The sequence below is a fragment of the Juglans regia genome, chromosome 7 (genome assembly GCF_001411555.2).
Source record: "Juglans regia cultivar Chandler chromosome 7, Walnut 2.0, whole genome shotgun sequence".
Classification (NCBI taxonomy): domain Eukaryota; kingdom Viridiplantae; phylum Streptophyta; class Magnoliopsida; order Fagales; family Juglandaceae; genus Juglans; species Juglans regia.
Genome location: NC_049907.1, coordinates 4,622,209 through 4,641,495, shown reverse-complemented (window position 1 = coordinate 4,641,495; position 19,287 = coordinate 4,622,209). Strand labels below are relative to the sequence as shown.

Sequence of the window (19,287 nt, the reverse complement as noted above, 5' to 3'; positions counted from 1 at the left end):
ATCTGAGTTACTTTCTACACCGAGCAGGAGAGACAATTTTCCGATGCGCTAAATAATTTCTAAAAAAGTAGATAAAAGTTGCCCAAATAAGTTTCTTGGCTTTTCAACTTTTATTTTTATGAACAATAATGTTGTAAAAAATGGGTGAGTGAACCTTTTCTCGCCTAGGCGAGAACCCAAGTTAGTCGTCACTTAAGCTGCAAATGCTCGATGCACTTTGAGTGCAAAGTGCACTACGCAAAAAGAAGGGGAATATATGGGCGAGTACTCTGCACTTAAATGCACATTGCGCATCCCGAGTCACTGGCATTATGCACCTGCACATGGTAGGCATAACACTACGCACTTATTTCCACGGTGCCATGCATAGTGCACCATGGGTGCACATCGCCGTGCAACCAGAGGCTCCCGGCATCTCGATGCTAGCCTAATTGATTTGTCGGCAGTCACCACGTGGACTGCCAGCGATTTCTAGCTCCACCACTACGTCCCCATGAACAGTGCACCCTGTGTGCGCCTTGCCGTGCGCACGGGACAACAACATGGCCCAACTGGGTGTGACCTAGGGAGGGTGCCAATGGCTTTTATTATTACTTTTCACCTATTTTCTACTACTATTCATTACTATTCAATATTCTATTATTACTTTTTGATTACTATTCACAAACATTTTCTACACTTCTCATATATTCTCATTACTCAAACATACCCAATTGAAGAATAGTTATATTGCTAAAGGACTTTTGCTATGCATAAGTGATACCTTACTATATTATTTTTAGTGAGATTAGTTTGTCGTTTGAATAGTGAGTTGAGATAAGTGAGATAAAGATAAAAGTTAAAAGTTGAATAAAATATTATTAAAATATTATTTTTTAATATTATCATTCTTTTGATAATTGAAAAAGTTAAATTATTTATTATATTTTGTATGAAAATTTGAAAAAGTTATAATTATAAGATGAGATTAGATGAATGACTTTCACTATCTAAATGGAGTCTTATTATAATTTTAAAAAAATTAAAAACTTAATTATTTTTTAATATAGTTAAGTTTTTAAATTAACAATATGTTGACGTGTACAACAATAAAGTTTTTAAATAGGTATACCGAAAGGAAAAATGGATTATAAAATGGTACAAAGAGCATTCACAATAGTTTCTTTATCTTATCTCTTAAAATACATCACCAAACTTTACTTTTTCTATTTTACATAATGATTTTTACAATATATCATATATAAGCTTATCTATTTTGTCTTTATATCATTTAAATAATTTTTTTATTCTTTTTAAATATTTCTTTTCCACCAATAAATTTGAAATATCCATATATATATTTTTTTATATTTGCAATATATTTTTATATATTAAATAGACTGAAGTGGAGCTAGGATTCGAGACCTGTCTTATATCATAATAAACCATTGCTTTATGCAAAGTTAATGTAATAGAAAGATATGAATTAAATGGAGAAAATGTACTTAATAGATTTGTAAAGGGAAGAGTTGGATTGCAACTGCCAACAGCCGACCATACTAATAATTCAAAATAATTTATTAATATATAAATTATTTGTGCCTGTATTTTTTTAAATAAATACAAAAAAAAAAATACTAATATTTGTATTTTACAAAAAAATAATGCTACTTTATTGTCTCATTTTGCTCTCTCATTTTGTCCTTCATACATTTAATTTTTTTTTCTTAATGGTTAAGCAAGTGACTATTAGTATATTGATATTTTTTTATTTTTTAAAAATGCTTAAACAAATTTAAAAAATATTTGAAAAAAAAGGAAAATGTAATTTACACTAAAAGTACACCAAGTAGATAAATTGAAAAGGTAACACTATTTTATAAAGAGAAAAGATATTTGCAACTGTGAATTGTACAGCCGCTGCGTAATCGCTTTGAAAAAATTGAATAAAATATAGGACTCACATGAAAAATAATAATTTTTTAATAGTAGACCCCACTCTTTTTCAAAACGATTACGCGACCTTTATGTATTTTACGGTTGTATGTAGAATTAGGTTGCGTTTGGATTTTGAATTGAGTTAAGATGAATTGAGATGAAAATTGAAAATTAAATAAAATATTATTAAAATATTATTTTTTAGTATTATTATTATTTTAAGATTTAAAAAAATTGAATTGTTTATTATATTTTGTGTTAAAATTTAAAAAAATTATAATAATTAGATAAAATAAATTGAAATGAGTTAAGAAAGGTTTGACATACAAACTAGCACTTAACTCTTTTATAAAACACTACTTTATCGATCTATTAAATATTTTTCAATTGAGTTTTATTATTTACAAACAAGTTTACGTATTAATTTATGTATTAATATTATTGTTATTATATTCTAAATTTAAATTAATATTCTTTTTAATAAAATTTATTTTTTAATCAATTATATTGAATAACTACATGTATTAATACATATAATCACTTATAATTAAATTTTTTCTTTCAATTTTCAAATAGATTCCGTTCACTGGTGGCCTTGGACAGCCATCAGTCCTGATCAGGCCTACCAAAGGATGGCCACTGGCTTGTTGTCGGCCACTTGCTCGTTAATTATGATAATTGTTGCTTTCACTTTTTTTAGGGGAGAAAATACTGGACTGACACCATCCCAAAAATTTCGTTTTTGAAAAGGAAAACTGTAGACGTACAATTATTTTTATAAATTTTATAAAATTATATTTTAAATAAAACGAAATTTGAAAAAACTCAAATTCAAAGAATGGCAGACAAACAAACACGCCTTTCAAATGGAAGAAACCAGCGAAATGGCAACGGGGAAGTTGTTTGCTGCTTTCATTTCATTTATTTCTAGTGTGCCAGCTTATTTCTAAAACAGTGAGAGATGAGATAAGAGATAAAAAAATGAAATAATTTTATATGAATGGAATAAAATATAATTAAAATAGAATTTTTAATATAATTATTATTTTAAAATTTGAAAAAATTAAATTATTTATTATATTTTGTATATAAATTTAAAAAAATTGTAATAATAAAATCAGATCAAATGAGATGAGTCAAGATCACTTTTCAATTCAAACGGGAGTATTAATACACGCAATACATTTTCACAATATATTTCACAATAATATTGTAAGATAAAATTATTTTTGTAAAGTAATGTTAATTTTATAAAGTGTTTTATAAAATTACCTTTCATTTAACACATTATTGTAAAATATATTGTGTATAAATCATTTTCCTATCTCTAAAGTGACATTTTTATTTTTTAGTTCCTTTAGGGCACTAGTAAGGGCCTAGTTAAAATTTGACTAAATTTTGATTAGGAAATTCACTTTTCTAAATTTAGCTAACTACTTTTCAATAACACTAAGTAACAAACTCTTCAAATCTATTACTATTATATTAAAATATTAATTTTAACATTTTCATTTATTTTAATTTTAATTGTAATTGAAATATTTATTTATTATTAAAAAATACAGATTAATTTCCTAATATTTGTATTATTCCAACTGATATAATTAACGGTCATTTTGAAGATTTGAGAATTTTGCAAATGTGGAAAAGATATTTTAGATTTTTTACTGGGAAACTGAAATTCTAAACTCTAGAATAGCTAAACACATACCATATACGACTTTCCTTTATTTTGGAATAGCAAAACTCATGAGTTACTGATTTCGTTTCTCCCACAAAGCTGAAATATTATTTTAAGGCCAAAAAATAATTTGGCCAGCCAAGAAGATGATGAACAAATTTATTGTAGATTTAGCTAGTTTGATGTAAATATTTTTAAGCAAACTAGCTCAAGTTAGCCAAAATTTAACTATGCCTAGTTTACTACCAGTGCTTGGCTTTAATCTATACTTGGGACCCGTAGATTTTCAAAATTTTTTAGATATTTTTTTAAACATCACTCAAATACAAAATATTTTTTAATTTTAATTTTTAATTTTTTCATCTAATAATTACCTCCTAATTATTACAACTTTACCAAACTTAAAAAAAATCAAAAATAATTTTTTTTTCAAATTTCTAAGCAAAAATTATATTGTGAAATTTTTTAATTTTTTTTTCTCTCATTTATCGAAATCCAATAAAATATTTTTATTCAAAGAATTTCATTACTATTCACAAATAATTTTATAACTATTGATAGATATTTTAAGTGTCCAAACGAGACCTTAATCTTCCAGTCGTTTTCCATTTCACGAAGCAGCTTGTAAAGTTGTTGTCATATAAAATCAAGAGTAGTACTACAGTCACAAAAAAATTCTATAAAAATAAATCTATAAATTAACATGATTTTATATGAAACGTTCGATTTACTTTATAATAAAAATAGCTAACATATTTTCTCTAAAATAAAAAAGCATCTTACTATAAAGTATTTGATCAATTTTCTCCGGGTGCTGCTACTTAGCCCCTCATTAGCCACCTCATAGTTACCGTTAGTTCAAATTAATTTTTCGTGTATTTTTTTATTTATTTTAAATACAAAAATTCACTAGTGTAACATGTTTAATCATTTAAAAGAATAAGAAAAATAAAATGGACTGATGATAATTTTGAAATTATTCATTTTGTCCCAACAACACTTGTTGGCAATGCCAATGATATCAATAGTGCAGAGTTTGCCAGTTTGGATTTAGAGATGAGATGAGTTTGAGATGATTTTTAAAATTTTTGTGTATTTGGATTGAAAGTGAGATTAGATGGTTTTAAGTTGTTGGAAAGGAGATAAATGTGGGTCCCACATATGATTGTATAATATTTGTAATGATTTTGTTTAATAAGTATTAATAATTTTGTAATGGATAATTTTGTAATGGAAAATGACCATTTTGTTTTTACAATATAATTCATAATAATATTATAAAATGGCAATATTTTTATAAAATCAAATTCTATAAAAAAATATCAAATAAAAATATATTTTATTTATAATATTCTTAAATAATTATGAAATATTTATAAAATTAGTTTATTTTATTGGTTTTTATTATTATAAAAATTATATCGAGCAATAATTACACCTAATAAATTTGCATATAGAATTAGAAAAATAAGTAATCCATCACAACACGCATCTTGAAAAATAATCAGAAAAATAATCAAGATGGCTCACGAGAGAAGAAAAAATTGTGCAAGCGGAAAAATTTTCAGACGGTGGAAGCTGATGCCGCAAAGGGTCTTCTGAAATTGCCTACAGAGGCAACAGTCGAATGGCAGACATGTTCAGTAGACATGTCTTTTTTTACCGAAATCCTTTACCGAATACTATAAAATTTTTATTTATTTATTTTATCTTTTCTTTCACTATTTTTTAAACTATTTAAATATTTTTCAAAATAAAAAAATCACGTATTTATTTAAAAATACTTCTTTAATTATTAAATAAGAAAAATTTTAAAAAATTTTAAAAATTTCGGTAAACATATTCTGTAGGCATAATGTTTTCCATACATTTTCGCTGGAAAAGCAGCCATCAGTTGTGTGTGCGTTTGGAACATAAACTATTCTTAACTTATCTCAATTTATCATTATAATTTTTTCAAATCTTAACATAAAATATAATAAATAATTCAACTTTTTCAAATCTCAAAATAATAATAATATTAAAAAATAATATTATAACAATATTTTATCATCTCAACTCAACTCAATTCATTTCAACATTCAAACTCACCAGCTCCTCTGAAATCGAGAGCATCTCTCCATACAGAGTGGGATGATTGAACCATCTCATCTCTGAATTGAATTAAGGGCTTAAAAGTCGTTGGTTTGAATAAGAAGTTGAGATGAATTGATATATGTTGAGATGAAAGTTAAAATTTAAATTAAAAATTATTAAAATATTAATTTTAATATTATTATTATTTTAAAATTTTTAAAAGTTAAAATATTTATTATATTTTATATAAAAATTTAAAAAAATTATAATAATTAAATGAGATAAAACACTTTCTAGATCAAACCGGGCTAAAAAATGCGTTGTAGGAATCCAATTCACATTAACTAATGTGATGAGCGTGTAAAAAGTTAAAATTTCTAAAATAGATCTTCTATTGCTAAAATAGTTATACGAAAAGGAAAAAATGGGTTACAAAATGGCTCCGGAGAAGCGCACCATCGGGGAAATTGTTTCCTGCTTTCGTTTTATTTATTTTTTAGAATTGTTATAGACATAAATAAATTATATAAAAATAAATTTATAAATTAATTTGACTTCACTTGATGTGTTAAATTTATTTTATATTAAAAATAATTTGACAATTTGATATATTGCATCAAATCATATCAATTTATAAATTTATTTTTATATAATTTTTTTTATAGTTAAAATATTTCTCTTTACTTTTAAAGCGACCACAAAAGACTTGTACAAAAAAAATTCCACATATTTTCTTCGTATTAAAGTCTGTCACTACCACCTTGAAAATATGAAAATTTTTATTTTGAAATCAGTAATATCTCGTTAGTGATGCTGTAAGGTAAATTGTTTTTATAAATAATAATAAAATAATTTGTGAATAATAATGAAGTAATTTTGAGTTAAATTTTTTATTAAATTTTAGAAAATAAGAGAAAAAATTAAATATAAATATAAAAAATTAAAATATTGTTAAGATATAATTTTTTAATATTATTTTTATTTTCATATTTGAAATACTTAAATTGTTTTTTATGTTTTATACGAAAATTTAGAAAAATTATAATTATTAGATAAAAAAATATAAAAGATAAATTGAAAAATATTTATATTTAAATAGTATTTAAATGTTGAGATGAGATAGACCAACTGTGTATCCAAACGGTCTAACCCATCCCCTCATCTTCTCTTTGAGTATTGGCACTGATTTCATCAAAGTTATATCTAAAATTTGATGAAAAGTACATATTTTTCATAAATCTAAAATCTCTCCTCTAACTATAACCGAACATTAGATTAGTTATTGAATTAGTCAAAATAATAATATAATATTATTTTTTAATAAAAATATTTTTAATTTATATTTTCATATTTTGCAAGCTAATTAATAGTTTTGATGCTATTTGATCTTGAATTGCAGGTCCGGGAATATCCTCCAATTGCCACGGAGCCAGCAAGGGAACTTCCCACTTCTAGAAGCATTTCTATCGCTTTGAGCCGTTCTGGAACTTCTTCTAGAAGCCAGCAAGCTCCTCAAGCCACACAGTGGCTTCAGCCTGTATTACTTTTCCTTCTCTCTTAGCTAATGCCATTTCTTTTGCTGCATCATCTCTAAGAGCCATAAGGGATTTCATATCCTTTTCCAAAAGATCAAGCTGTTGTTGGCCTTTGACAATGTTCTTGATCGTAGAATAGATAGAGCCACAGAGAAACCGACCAGTTTCTACGAATGCTCCACTGACAATCGAAGCTACCACTTCCATGCCGGAAATTTTGCCTTGGAAAAACTCAGCCAAATAACTGCTGAAGAACACTCGTTTTCGCAGCCTAAAGTTTAAAACGACAATTATTGATTCCACATTGTTTGCTATATGGTTAACTTGTCACAATCTACTTCTCTCACCATTTGTAATTTTAATTTAGTTAAAACTGTATATTCTTGCCAAGCTATTATAAATAAGAATATGCAAGGTCCAGGTACACAAGGTGGTATACAAGAGATAAAACCTATCTAGTTGCTAAAATAGAAAAAAGAAAATCATGTACATTTAGGCATCAAAATCATGGCATCAAATCACACGATTTTTCCTGGAATCTTTAAGTTTAAAAGGAGTTGAAGACAAGTTTCATTTCTTTTTGGGTTTTGAAAAGATTGATATCCTTCCAAGAAATCCGGATGCCTTTGATGAATTTCTTCCTTTAGAGAGATTCGTAGAGTCTCTAAAGGCACCCATATCAGATCCAGAGCACTCTCGATCATCATTATGCTTGACATCTCTTAAGCACCGCAGCAATCCCCTTGCACTCACCTTGCCATTGTCACTACCATTGACGGATATATCAAAAAGTGCAGGAATGACATCCTCCTGCGTGCGCATGACTAACTGACGATACTGAACACGATGAGAGCACAGTGAAAGGAGAACAGAGACTGCATTTTCTTGTTCCTCAAGACTACCAGCTGCAACTAGTGCAGCAACAGAAGCAACACAACCATTAGTTTCAGCAATAGAAACCCTACCTTCATCTGTACAGCATAAATTCTTCAATATAATCACACAATTTCCTGCAAGAGTGCTGTCAACTAAGAAAGGAACCAGTTTTGGGATGCATTCCAAAGACACAATGTGAGAGCAGATATCACAATCTGAGGACAAATTGCATAGAATTTTGATAGCACGTTCCTGGCAATCTCTATTGTCGGAGTTGAGCATCTTTAGGATGGAAGTTAAAGCACCAGATGCTGCAATTTTAGCCTTGCAATGCGGGTGGCTTGACAAAAATTCCAGTATGTCTAGAGCTTCTTCTGTTACTTCTGAAATAAGAAAAGTGGCCAAGAGACTAAATGCTTCTTCGCATAAGTATGAGATCCCACTTCTGCATCAAGCAACACAAAGTGATCATAGTATGCATATGAGCTCATGCATAAAGGAAACATAGCTGCATTTAAAATCCAATGTGAAATCAGGACAAGGACTTACAGAAGAAAACTAAAATTACGTAGTGCAAAAAAAAAAAAAAACTCATGCAGGGAACTAGGTCGGGACCTAAACCAACAAAAATTCTTACGGCAAATCACCTTGTCAACTGGCTAAAGAATTGATAGAAATTCACGTGGAATCGAGTGATGTATTTAACTTGCCACAACCAGTTTAACATGATAATAACAACCTTAAATCAAGAGATGCAAGTTGCATTTGAACATGAGGCATCGTGACGAATACCCATCAAAATGACTAGATACCTGTTCTTGCGCACAAATGCCGACAACAACTGAGATCCAGCTTGCTGAGCTTTTACATCATGCAGATGAAGTGCATCCTTCAAAAATCTAACAAGGGGTCTAACAAAATTGTCAGATGACATAGAATGACATGCTTGGTCACTTTCATTCAGATGGTTTTTGACATCTTCAACAACTTTGCACTGGCTCTGCCACTGAAGTTCAGCCAGTTTAGATAGATATTTCATATCTATCTCATGTATCTTTGCATACGAGTGGCTTTTTTGCACCTCTTTTGTCGACATGGTGTGTGATGAATCCAAAGCGTAACTTTGAGATGAATCCAAAGCATAACTTTGTGATGAATCCACAATGTAACTTTGAGATGAATCCAAAGCGTAACTAGAATCTAAAGATCCGACTGACATATTGCTGAGATCCATTGGAAGACGTAGATCATTCATAGAACTGCCAAAGCTAACAATGGAAGTGGAAGAAGTTTCCCAAGAGTTAAGAATTTCTGATGGCATAGTTGGGTCAGGAATGGTGACTGCATTCGCCATGCACCACTTTGTTATTAAATCCTTCATGGCCGTGTTTGGTGTCAATGACAAATGGGCCAGTTTTATTTTAGTCTTTGGGCATATTTCATTACCTCCATCAAACCACTTCTGTATGTTCATCCTCTCAAATGTTTGTCCAGAAGCAATTACAACAGGATCACGCATCAATCTTGAAGATATAGGACACTTAAATTCCTCAGGAGGTATACCTCTACTTGAGAAGTCAATTTGAACTTCATGATGCTGGCATCTGATCTGGGATTCGACTTCCACAGATTGGCTATAGGTTGAACTACGTCCGCACTTCTCAAAAGCAATCGCTTCTTCATGCTGAACGCCATTTGCCGATGGCTCTTGCAGGAATAAGTGTCCATACTTCTTTAGTAGATGCAAAAGTGAATTTAAAGTATCTTTATCTGTTGGGTCACTGTACTTATCTTCAAGCCTCTTATTGATGGACTTTTTCTCTCTCCGGATAGCATCTGGGGATGTGATATCAAGCGTTGAAGCTGCCAGTTGAAGAGCTTTAATTTCAGAGGTTTCCATTAAGTGTGATGCAGAAGCGATCTGCAGGAGAAATCTTTTGACAGCCTTGGTAGCCTCTTCTTCAGATGAGTTCAGGGTAAAATTTGCACCCGTAAGATCATCCGTGATGTGAGAGATCTGTAAATGAGATTTAATCATTGGCATCACCAAGTAACTGAACTCAGAAAAAGTTCCTTTTTTTCTTTTTTGAGTAGAAAAAAAGGAAGAAATTACGGAATAAATATAGACAAGTTGATACCAACATAGTGTTTGGGATCATGAAAACCTCCATCAGAATGTTGCTGCGAATTAAAATGTGGGGCAAAGAAGGATTTGTGTGAAGTTGCCAGAGGGAAGAATAATTAACAAATAGACCAAAGGCAAGCAAACCGAGAATGGGACTACATCCTCTTTAAATTTTTCCAATTTGGGATACAAGTGTCAGAAACCAGAGAATTGCTTATGGGATCAGTTACAGCCATATAACTAGCATGTTTTATAATCCAGGAAAATAGATTTATATATTTTCAAACTTTATATAACTGAGGAACAGCTCTGATAGCTTTATCAACTAATTATAGCCCTCTTGAAGTTGTATTACATCTTCATTCTTTCTTTCTTGTTTAGGGGGGTTGAAAAGGAAGGCAAAAATATAAAGCAAAAGAAGGTGTGTAATTGACGAACCTCTTCAGCCAACTCATGTGGAACCATGGTTTGAATTTGACCTAAACTTTCCTCCAACAAATTCTTTGATCTTTGACATATTGAGGCTATTGTTTTCCCTCTTACTGCCTGAATGTAATTTGCAAGCCTTATCAGCTATGACTGAGATATAACTCCAAAAAACCGATATCTTAACAACAAGACAGAATGTAGATGAAGAAAGACTAGTTACTTCCACCAGTTTTGACACATCAACTAGATGTGACAGAAGAGGAGCAAGCAGTCAAACATACGGATATGCAAACACCTAAAAAGAAACATAATATATATATATATATATATAGAGAGAGAGAGAGAGAGAGAGAGAGAGAGAGAGAGAGAGAGAGGCAAGCTAATTGAAGTGGTCATCAGGAACAACAATATTAACATGCTTTAGCACAGCAAAATTCCCGTTGGAAACAATGGAACACATGGTTTTACAAAGGATTTCTGTTTGCAAACCCCTCTCTACACAATCAATTAGCATAAGCAGGTTATCCAAATCTTATTATTTTATTTCTCCAATAAAGAGAGATATATAATTAGTTTTGTTCTTTAACAGCAGCAATTTTCCTTCTCATCTCCAGTCTACCAACATAGACAAACTCCTTGAGTCATTTGTCCTTATAATGTATTTATAAACTTTTGCTAGACCACTCAGACTGATCAGAAATTGCTAACCTCAAGATCAAATGGCTAGAGTTTGTTTCTATCATCTTCGTTTTAATTTGTTTTAACGACTACAACTTTATGAAATACAGCAAGTAGTTCACGTTAATTCATATCCTTCATTCTTATTTATTGAGAAAATTACGAACCAGGTAAAGTTTACTGGATCTTGAGCAGGACTTGTAAAATTGCATGGCTTTCTCAATTGCAACGTTTAACGAGCCTAGTGCCTCTATTCCTGAAGAGCCTGGAGGCTGAGCCGCTTCTATAAGTGGAAGTACTGTTGATATTCTATCAAGCAATTTCTTCAGTTCTTTGTACTTTAATAATGGCAGCTGCAATCATGAAATAATATACAGAATGTGGAAATTTGATTTCATATGAAAAAACGGTTGAGTACAAGCAAAGACAAATTTTGAAGACACAACATGAGCTCAATTAAAGAAGATTTCATATGGAAAACACAGTGCTCGTCATTTTCTCAAGAAAAAGCATCCTCTCCAACAGGAAAAAAACATGATATAATATCATTCTCAACTTGATCGAACATAGAGTTGTAGACCTTCAAAGAATCAGCATTTTGGGGTGAGTTAACAAATTGATCAAAGAATGCTGAAAGCTGGTTTTCCAGTTCCTAGTTTCACTTCCATGACAAGAATCTCTTTGACACTATCAAGGAAACAAAATATTCTTCTTTGAAAAGAAGTAGAAATTATATTTACCCTGTACATATAAACTTATCGATGTGATAAAGAACAGGATCTTACCAATAAACTAACCGAGATACACACTCAAGAATCAGAGAGTAATCCGATTATCTATGACAATATGTAATTTTGAAGCATGAAGCTACTAAAAGTTAAATTTGAAGGAACCAAGCCATTTTTGCACATTTTGTAAGAGCTTCTGGTCACTCTTCACTCAATTAAATTTTGTGAGGTTTCTCACTGCAAACATTGAAATAAAGGAGAATAAGAGGAAAAAAGATAAAAGGTAACCAATCAAATGTTGAAGATCAATATAAGTTAATCTTAACAATTTTTCAAAAGTTCAATTAGTTTATTGTATAATGGCTCAAGATATACTAACTTAGTTACAAATCATATTTTTATTTAATAAATTAGCTATTTTTGCGCATCCTGCAGATCTACAACCAATTTATGATAATTATGTAAACATCTTGTATCATGAGTGAACTCAACAAGACACAATTATGCTGCCAATTTAGTAGGACTGCAGATTCAAACAAACAAATTCCAAATGAGGAATAAAAGACCTTCATGATAAATTGAAAAGGTACCTTAAAAGCATAAGGGTCTGGCAGTTTGTCCACTACTTCAGCAATATCAGACCCCATTAAAATGAGGGTAGACTTAGATCTGCATGTTCAATAACAATGAAAAGAATCACCTTTAAGTGTTTCTTACAAAAAAAAAAAATCTGTCCATTGTATCTAACATAATGCATCGCATGAGGACATATATGACTATTCCCCACACATAATTTGAGCAATATCATCGGATTTGCACATAACACATCGGATTTGCAAATACAAGATACAATGCTTCTGTCGAATATTAACTACAGAGAAAGTACACTTTGCAACTCAAAATTATCATTAATTTTGCACTTTGCACTTTGATCGTTCCATTTTGACCACTAAAATGGATGAAAATAGATGAATGGTTGGATCTTAATGGAACATGACAAAGGACGCCCTTCAGTTACAATTTCCAGAAGTGGAATTTAAGATATCGTTAGAAAAAATATATTTGAAATAAACAAAAAAAAAAGAAATAACAAAAGCCTTACCAAGTGCAGTGGAAACCAGAACAACGAACAAAAGCTCTATGCCTGTTTACTAGCAAGCAATCAGACTCTGAGATTTGTCTCCATCTACACAGGTAGCGGGTGAAGTACCAAAACCCCTACACGATCCAAATTAGTGCAACCCAATTCTTAAATACAAGATTTCACACAAATATACCCACCTTAGAGAAAGAAAAGTCAGAACTTTCCCAGTGTCTCAAGCCACAATAGCTGCTGACTCTGGAAATTAGTGACGATCCGGCCCTTAAACCATAGGAGTTCCTTCGAACTGTTCCATATTTAAAAAAGCTAAGTTTTCAGAGTATCTTCAAAAGCTCTGTAAAAGAACAGTTGAAAGACACAATCTTCTTGCTCATGACACACCGAAAATCCTTCGTCGATAAGAGCAGAGAGAAAACCATATCACATAATCAAACCAAGGTTTGGTTTCGCAAAAACCAGGGAAAGAAAAGGCACCAGTCCAAGTAATTTGGCTTCCAAGCATTAGATTACCAGAAAAGCTAGTACAATAATTGTTATTGGCTGCAAAACATGCTGATAAACGTGGTAAAACTTTTTTGTTCTCGGGATAACAGTGTTGTCACGTCGAACAAGGAAAGAGAGAGAGAGCGCGAAAAGTTTATGGAATGATTGGTAGGTACAAAGTGAGGGGCAACATATGTTTTTGACGTCTCTCTCAATGGAAAAAAATAGCTCTCCCTTAAACCCTTTAAAATTAATTTAAAAAAAAAAATCAGTTGTTATTATCACCAATTGAGACAACAGGGTACAGGGAAAAACAAAACCAACTCGAGTCAATCAGCAATCCCTTGTTTCAACTGATCAAGTTGTTGAGACCAATTGATTGCTGTTACATGAGCTTCATGTGTGTTTTTAGCTATCTGCTCATGATGTTTATGAAACAAACCACTTGGAGATGCAGATTCAGGATTCGGGTCTTGGGAAAAAAAAAATCTGTATTCAATCAATTGTTCTTGTTTTCAGAGGTTCCCTCGAAAAGTGATTCTCATGCTTATGCTATTAGATGTGGACCAGGTAAAAGTTGTGGAGGGATACATTCATACATACATACACATATATGCCGAGCTCAGGTGCCAGGCATGTATGTATGTTGAGTTTCTGTATAGGATCTAAGTAGGCATCTTCCATTGACAGACACAGTTATCACTCCCATCAAATTATGTGTAGTAAAAACAGGGAATTAAAAAAGTCCATAAACGAGGAAAAGAACTGGAATCCACAGGCATTATTCCAAGAGGTGGATGGGCGGGCCATATGAGGTGATAAGGATTCCATATATCACGAAGATTGTATTCCACTACCAGTACAGATTCCTTTCTCTTTTTCAAAAGTCCCTCTCAACCAATGATGAGTCTCCCAACCCCAACACTTCATATTCTTCCGATTACACAAACTAAACCACTCAATCCAGAACTAATAGAACCAACCGCATCCAAAACTCCCATCAAATTGTTTGAAACTTGGAGATAATAAAAAAGTTATTACTTGATGCAGTTTTATCATATGACTGGATTGTTATGGCAACAGCTATAAGCAATATAATGAAGAAATGTAATATGTAATTCACTCTTACCTTGCACTTTGAATGCTGTTTATGAATGCTTTCAGCTTAGGCTACACCTGGGTACAACCCAAACCCATAGCACTTAATCATGTATTACAACCGGGTTTATTCAGTGGGGAAGTTCATTTTTCCGTACCTACTGTGTTCCTATACTGCAGAAAGCAATTTCTGGATTCTAGCAGTAAGACTGATATGAAGAATCCCGCTTTCAAAAGGTCAGCCCTTGGAACCGACTAATTGCTCCGTCGACGAATGAGGATTTGGGTATCTTCTGAGATATCATCTCAAGTTGAGAAATATACTTCATATTCCAAGCAGCTGCTTACTTTTTGGCAAGAAATTATGGTCCATATCTTCGTTGGAATAATAGCAAGTGGAAGAATCAAGGTGCACAATGTGTGTACCAATCCAAATTTTATTTCTTTTTCTAGCTTCAATTGGGAGTAATTTCCCCCAACTCACCATTACTGGCTCCTCCAGGACTCTTTTACTGGAACCTTTCGCTGGTTTTAGCTATGAAGAACAGCCACCATGTTATCCCAGCATCATGATCTTTCCAATTTTTGTGATAGCAATGGTTCAAACAAAGTATGAGGACTAGAAAAGCAGATGATGTAGTGAGAGATGATCTATAACGGTATTAACCATGAATCAAATAAGTCACTTCTAAACATGTTTCTCACAGCCTAGAGTGATCCCTCCACTAAGGTTTTCAAAGATTAACCAAATTGTTGACTAAGGTATTAAGTCTCACATGTTATATGGAGTCCCATGGAGCATTTATCTATAAGTGGTTCCCAATATACCAAACGTAGTCTCCAAAAATCCCTCCAAACAGAACACAAAAATGAAGAAAATGACAAAAGGGAGAGAAGAATCAATGATAAGGAGGTGAAACCTATTGCCCCTTATACAAAACGGCTATCACTTATTGTTCTTTATCATCATGATCGTTTTTCATTGTTGGCGTTCTGATCCCTTTTTTTTTTTTTGGTTGTAATAATGAAAGAAATCCGTCCACAAACAAATTTTAACCCCTCGGAAATACCACGAGGGGCTTTGTGCCCTGCTGTGTGAGGAATTACTAATGTCTTCCCAAGTAGTCACAACCAGACAATGTTTTATAAGCCGCAACATTCCACTAGGCCAGCTGGAACCATGATGCCATGCAGATTGTAAACTCAGTACTTCCCAAAATGATAGAAATATGTGAATTTGATTATCAAAGTTATACACAAAGATAAATTATCAAATGCCCCCAAAAACTCAAGCTTACAGGAAATTTATACTATAAAGGTTGAGAAATTGGATATGCAAGTGTATAGAATTTACAGAAATTAATATGTAAAAGGGAAAATCTCTCAAATTGACAGGTGAGACGATGAGAGCACACTCTGTTACCAGATAAAACTTCCTTTTGATTTGAGCTGGCCTTAGACGAATGACCCTTTAACCCTAACAAAAGTAGATTGGTTACTTTTGGGATCCTTTTATCCGCTGACGTATAACTAATAAAGGAAGTTCAACTTGCTAGTGTAATGAAGGAATATTGTCTAGTAAAATTTTATAAAGGGCCCATCCTTTATCACTGATTCTCTCCTCTTTCACTAGATGTTCCTTGTCCTGCTACATCTTGTGGTTCCTGAGGGGGCGTGGTTACTTTTTATTTTCAACCTTTCCCGAGATATATTCGCCCAACTGGCTGAACCCCACCACCCCTTTTCATCCTGCTTATAAGGAGCTCCCTTGGTCATCTCTTTCCCATACCACACTTGACGTTCAATTCAGTCACCTTCCTTGACTGAAACAAACCATTCTATTATCTCCTTCCCTTTTGTGGGATTCACTCTAGCCAGCCAGCCGGTACTTTACCATTCACATTTAAAGGTTCCGACTTCCAACCTATTTCCTGACTTTGTTATCCTCCAGAGCCTGTCAAAATAATACCCCTTTTACCTTCTGCAGTTTCACCATTTTCAGGTAGTGTATTAAAACATATATCCTCCAATGGCATCCAACTCTCTTGCTTCTTCACGTACCTCTAGCTCCTCTTGGACCCCTGAGGAGAACAAAAGGTTTGAAAGGGCCCTGGCTGTTTATGATAAGGACACCCCTGATCGCTGGCAGAAGGTTGCCAGAGCTGTGGGCGGAAAATCTGTAGAGGAGGTGAAGAGGCAATATGAGATTCTCATTGAGGATGTCAGGGACATTGAATCTGATAGAGTCCCAATTCCCGAATACAGGTGAAAGAAAATGTTAAGTAAGGCTATGGCTTTGAGTATGAAGAGTAGAGGTAAATTCACTAGTAACTACTTGCCTTCTACTTAATACCAGAGCCAAATACTCGCTTTGCACTTCAGTTTTCAAAACTGCCTTCCACATGTATCTCTCTCACTTTTACATTTCAGCTCTAAGTAACCCAGTTAAACGTACATCCCTACGTAGCTTGGGAATAAAGAATAATGCTTTTGCTCTTGAGTCTGGCTTTTTCTAAATCGTGATCAATGACAACAACTTCATGTCACTTATGCTTTCTTTTTTCTGATTTTATTGATCAACCTTCGCTTTTGTCGGGGAATACTTTTTACGAGTGAAAAGTTTGGGGTTACAAGAAAATCCCAAAACCAAGGTTCGAAACAATCTAAACATAAAATTATACTGGAAGGATGCTATTCATTCAATAGAGACATCGTTTAAAAAATGATATGTCGGCAGCAATGCATTTTAAGCTTCTTCCAGGTCCTCTTAACCGTAGAAGATCCAGTTAATTCCTGCAACATCATGGCCTTGTCCTTAGAATTAAGCAATTCCTGCTGTAGGGCAAGGCAATAATACTATGAACACTGAAGAGCTAGTTCTACGTACGTGGTCCATCAATTTCTCCAACTGACGATAAGTCTAACATCCTATACACCAAACTGCTTATTTTCACTTTATTTAATGAAAAAAAGCCAACGCCTGACCACATTCATGCAACTTCTTATCCTGTCACTAAGCAGAAGAAACCCCACATGAGATATGATCCTACCAATTCTGGATAACATGTCAATGAAAGTCCAATGCTCATCAGTTCAAAGAACTGCCATGTGAGATACAATACTTTGGCCTCTCTTTTCTGATTCGGACGATATTGATTCTTCTGCAGACACAACTCAATATTTTAATACTCTCTCTTTTTCATTCTTCAGGAAACTTTTGTTATTTTCCCCGTCCACTGTCCTCAGTCATTCAGAACCAGTTCTTTCTGAACCCCTCTGAAACTTTTGGTTGCAGTACTGCTGCTTTAATTGACAGCTTTTCTAGAGTTTGGATGTTTTCTGACTTTCCCATACTATTCATAACCTTTGCCAGATTAATAATTGTTTTCCTTCAGGCTAAAACTACTTTTCATTACTATCTGCTTGGCAGGTCTTGAAGCATCCAGGGTTCCAAACTTCCAATGAAGATCAAGACAATCTTACTGCATATCATAAACAGATTGTAAAAAAATACCAGATTTGCGAAGAAGCATCCGATTATGTAATTATGTTGTTTCCCCTTTTGTATACAGTTGTTTTTGTGTCTGTCTTGTCCTACAGTGACACATCTAATCCTGTTTAGTCTGTATGAAGCAAGCATTATTAAGCATTTGAGATTTCCACACATTGGTGTAAAGATTGATCTTTTCTATAGTACCTGTTGTAGAGGTTGAGTTCTGCATAAAGATAAGCAGGAACTAAAAATACCCAAAAGAAACATTCTCGCTGTGTGTAGATGGAGAATTTCTTCCCCATAATGCCAGGGGGAAACGAGTACTATTTCAGAAACAAAATAAGAATGCCGGCCAAAAAGCTTAATGTAACCTGAAAAGGTGGGTGTGAAGATCCTATGGCTGACCTTAGCATCCCCAGAAGCATTCGACAAAGATAGCTTAGGATATCTCCATATCCCTCGAATAATTCATAATTTCATACAACATTATTAATGAGCAATGCGACTCTTCATCTTATATAAATAAAATTGTTATTCTTCAGTTTCGTTTATTTTTACAACTATTCTCATCATTATAATTTTTTTAAATTTTTACATAAAATAAAATAAATAATTCAACTCTTTTAAATTTCAAATCAAAAATAATATTAAAAAAATATATTAAAACAATATTTTATTCAATTTTTAATTTTTATCTCAACGTATCTTATTTTATCTCATCTCATTTGCGAAAACAAATGAGACCATCATAGATTTTATTATTCTCAATTATTCTTATTATGTGCTATATTTTAAATAACTTAAGATGCTATTTGTCAACCACTTAAATGATATCCACTTATAACAAGTGTAATAATAGTATACAACAAAATGTAAGATGAAAAACAAAATCTAAGATGAAAACAACAGTGCTAGATTGCTAGACTTCCAGAGAGACCTCACAAAAATGTAGATCACAAACTGATGCGGTCTGTTGTTGTACATTAAATTGTAAAAAAAATTTACTGTAAAGAAGACTTAACATATCATATCTAGCCATCATCGCTTTATGAACTTTCCTTTTTTA

General features: G+C 32.4%; 2 protein-coding genes across 6 annotated transcripts; one reads left to right on the top strand and one right to left on the bottom strand.

Moving 5' to 3' along the window:
• Positions 1 to 7,717: 7,717 nt before the first annotated feature.
• Positions 7,718 to 13,750, bottom strand: LOC108987177 (U-box domain-containing protein 5-like). Of its 2 annotated transcripts, XM_018960052.2 has the most exons (7): positions 13,327 to 13,750; positions 13,148 to 13,263; positions 12,636 to 12,714; positions 11,485 to 11,670; positions 10,649 to 10,756; positions 8,898 to 10,102; positions 7,718 to 8,530 (listed from the first exon to the last, which is right to left on the bottom strand). In XM_018960052.2, the coding sequence occupies exons 3-7, from the start codon at positions 12,690 to 12,692 to the stop codon at positions 7,780 to 7,782; spliced, it is 2,307 nt and encodes a 768-aa protein (XP_018815597.2). In that variant the 5' UTR covers positions 12,693 to 12,714; positions 13,148 to 13,263; positions 13,327 to 13,750; the 3' UTR covers positions 7,718 to 7,779. The 2 variants fall into 2 exon arrangements, with proteins under 2 accessions (XP_018815597.2, XP_018815596.2); XM_018960051.2 differs by having other exon boundaries at positions 13,148 to 13,750.
• A 2,783-nt stretch (positions 13,751 to 16,533) lies between these two features.
• On the top strand, positions 16,534 to 18,384 carry LOC108987163 (protein RADIALIS-like 5). Of its 4 annotated transcripts, XM_035691789.1 has the most exons (3): positions 16,534 to 16,637; positions 16,716 to 16,993; positions 18,159 to 18,384. In XM_035691789.1, the coding sequence occupies exons 2-3, from the start codon at positions 16,758 to 16,760 to the stop codon at positions 18,163 to 18,165; spliced, it is 243 nt and encodes an 80-aa protein (XP_035547682.1). In that variant the 5' UTR covers positions 16,534 to 16,637; positions 16,716 to 16,757; the 3' UTR covers positions 18,166 to 18,384. The 4 variants fall into 4 exon arrangements, 3 of the variants coding, with proteins under 3 accessions (XP_035547682.1, XP_018815578.1, XP_018815579.1); XR_004801927.1 differs by lacking the exon at positions 18,159 to 18,384 and adding an exon at positions 17,939 to 18,150 and having other exon boundaries at positions 16,534 to 17,836; XM_018960033.2 differs by having other exon boundaries at positions 16,534 to 16,993.
• Positions 18,385 to 19,287: the final 903 nt, after the last annotated feature.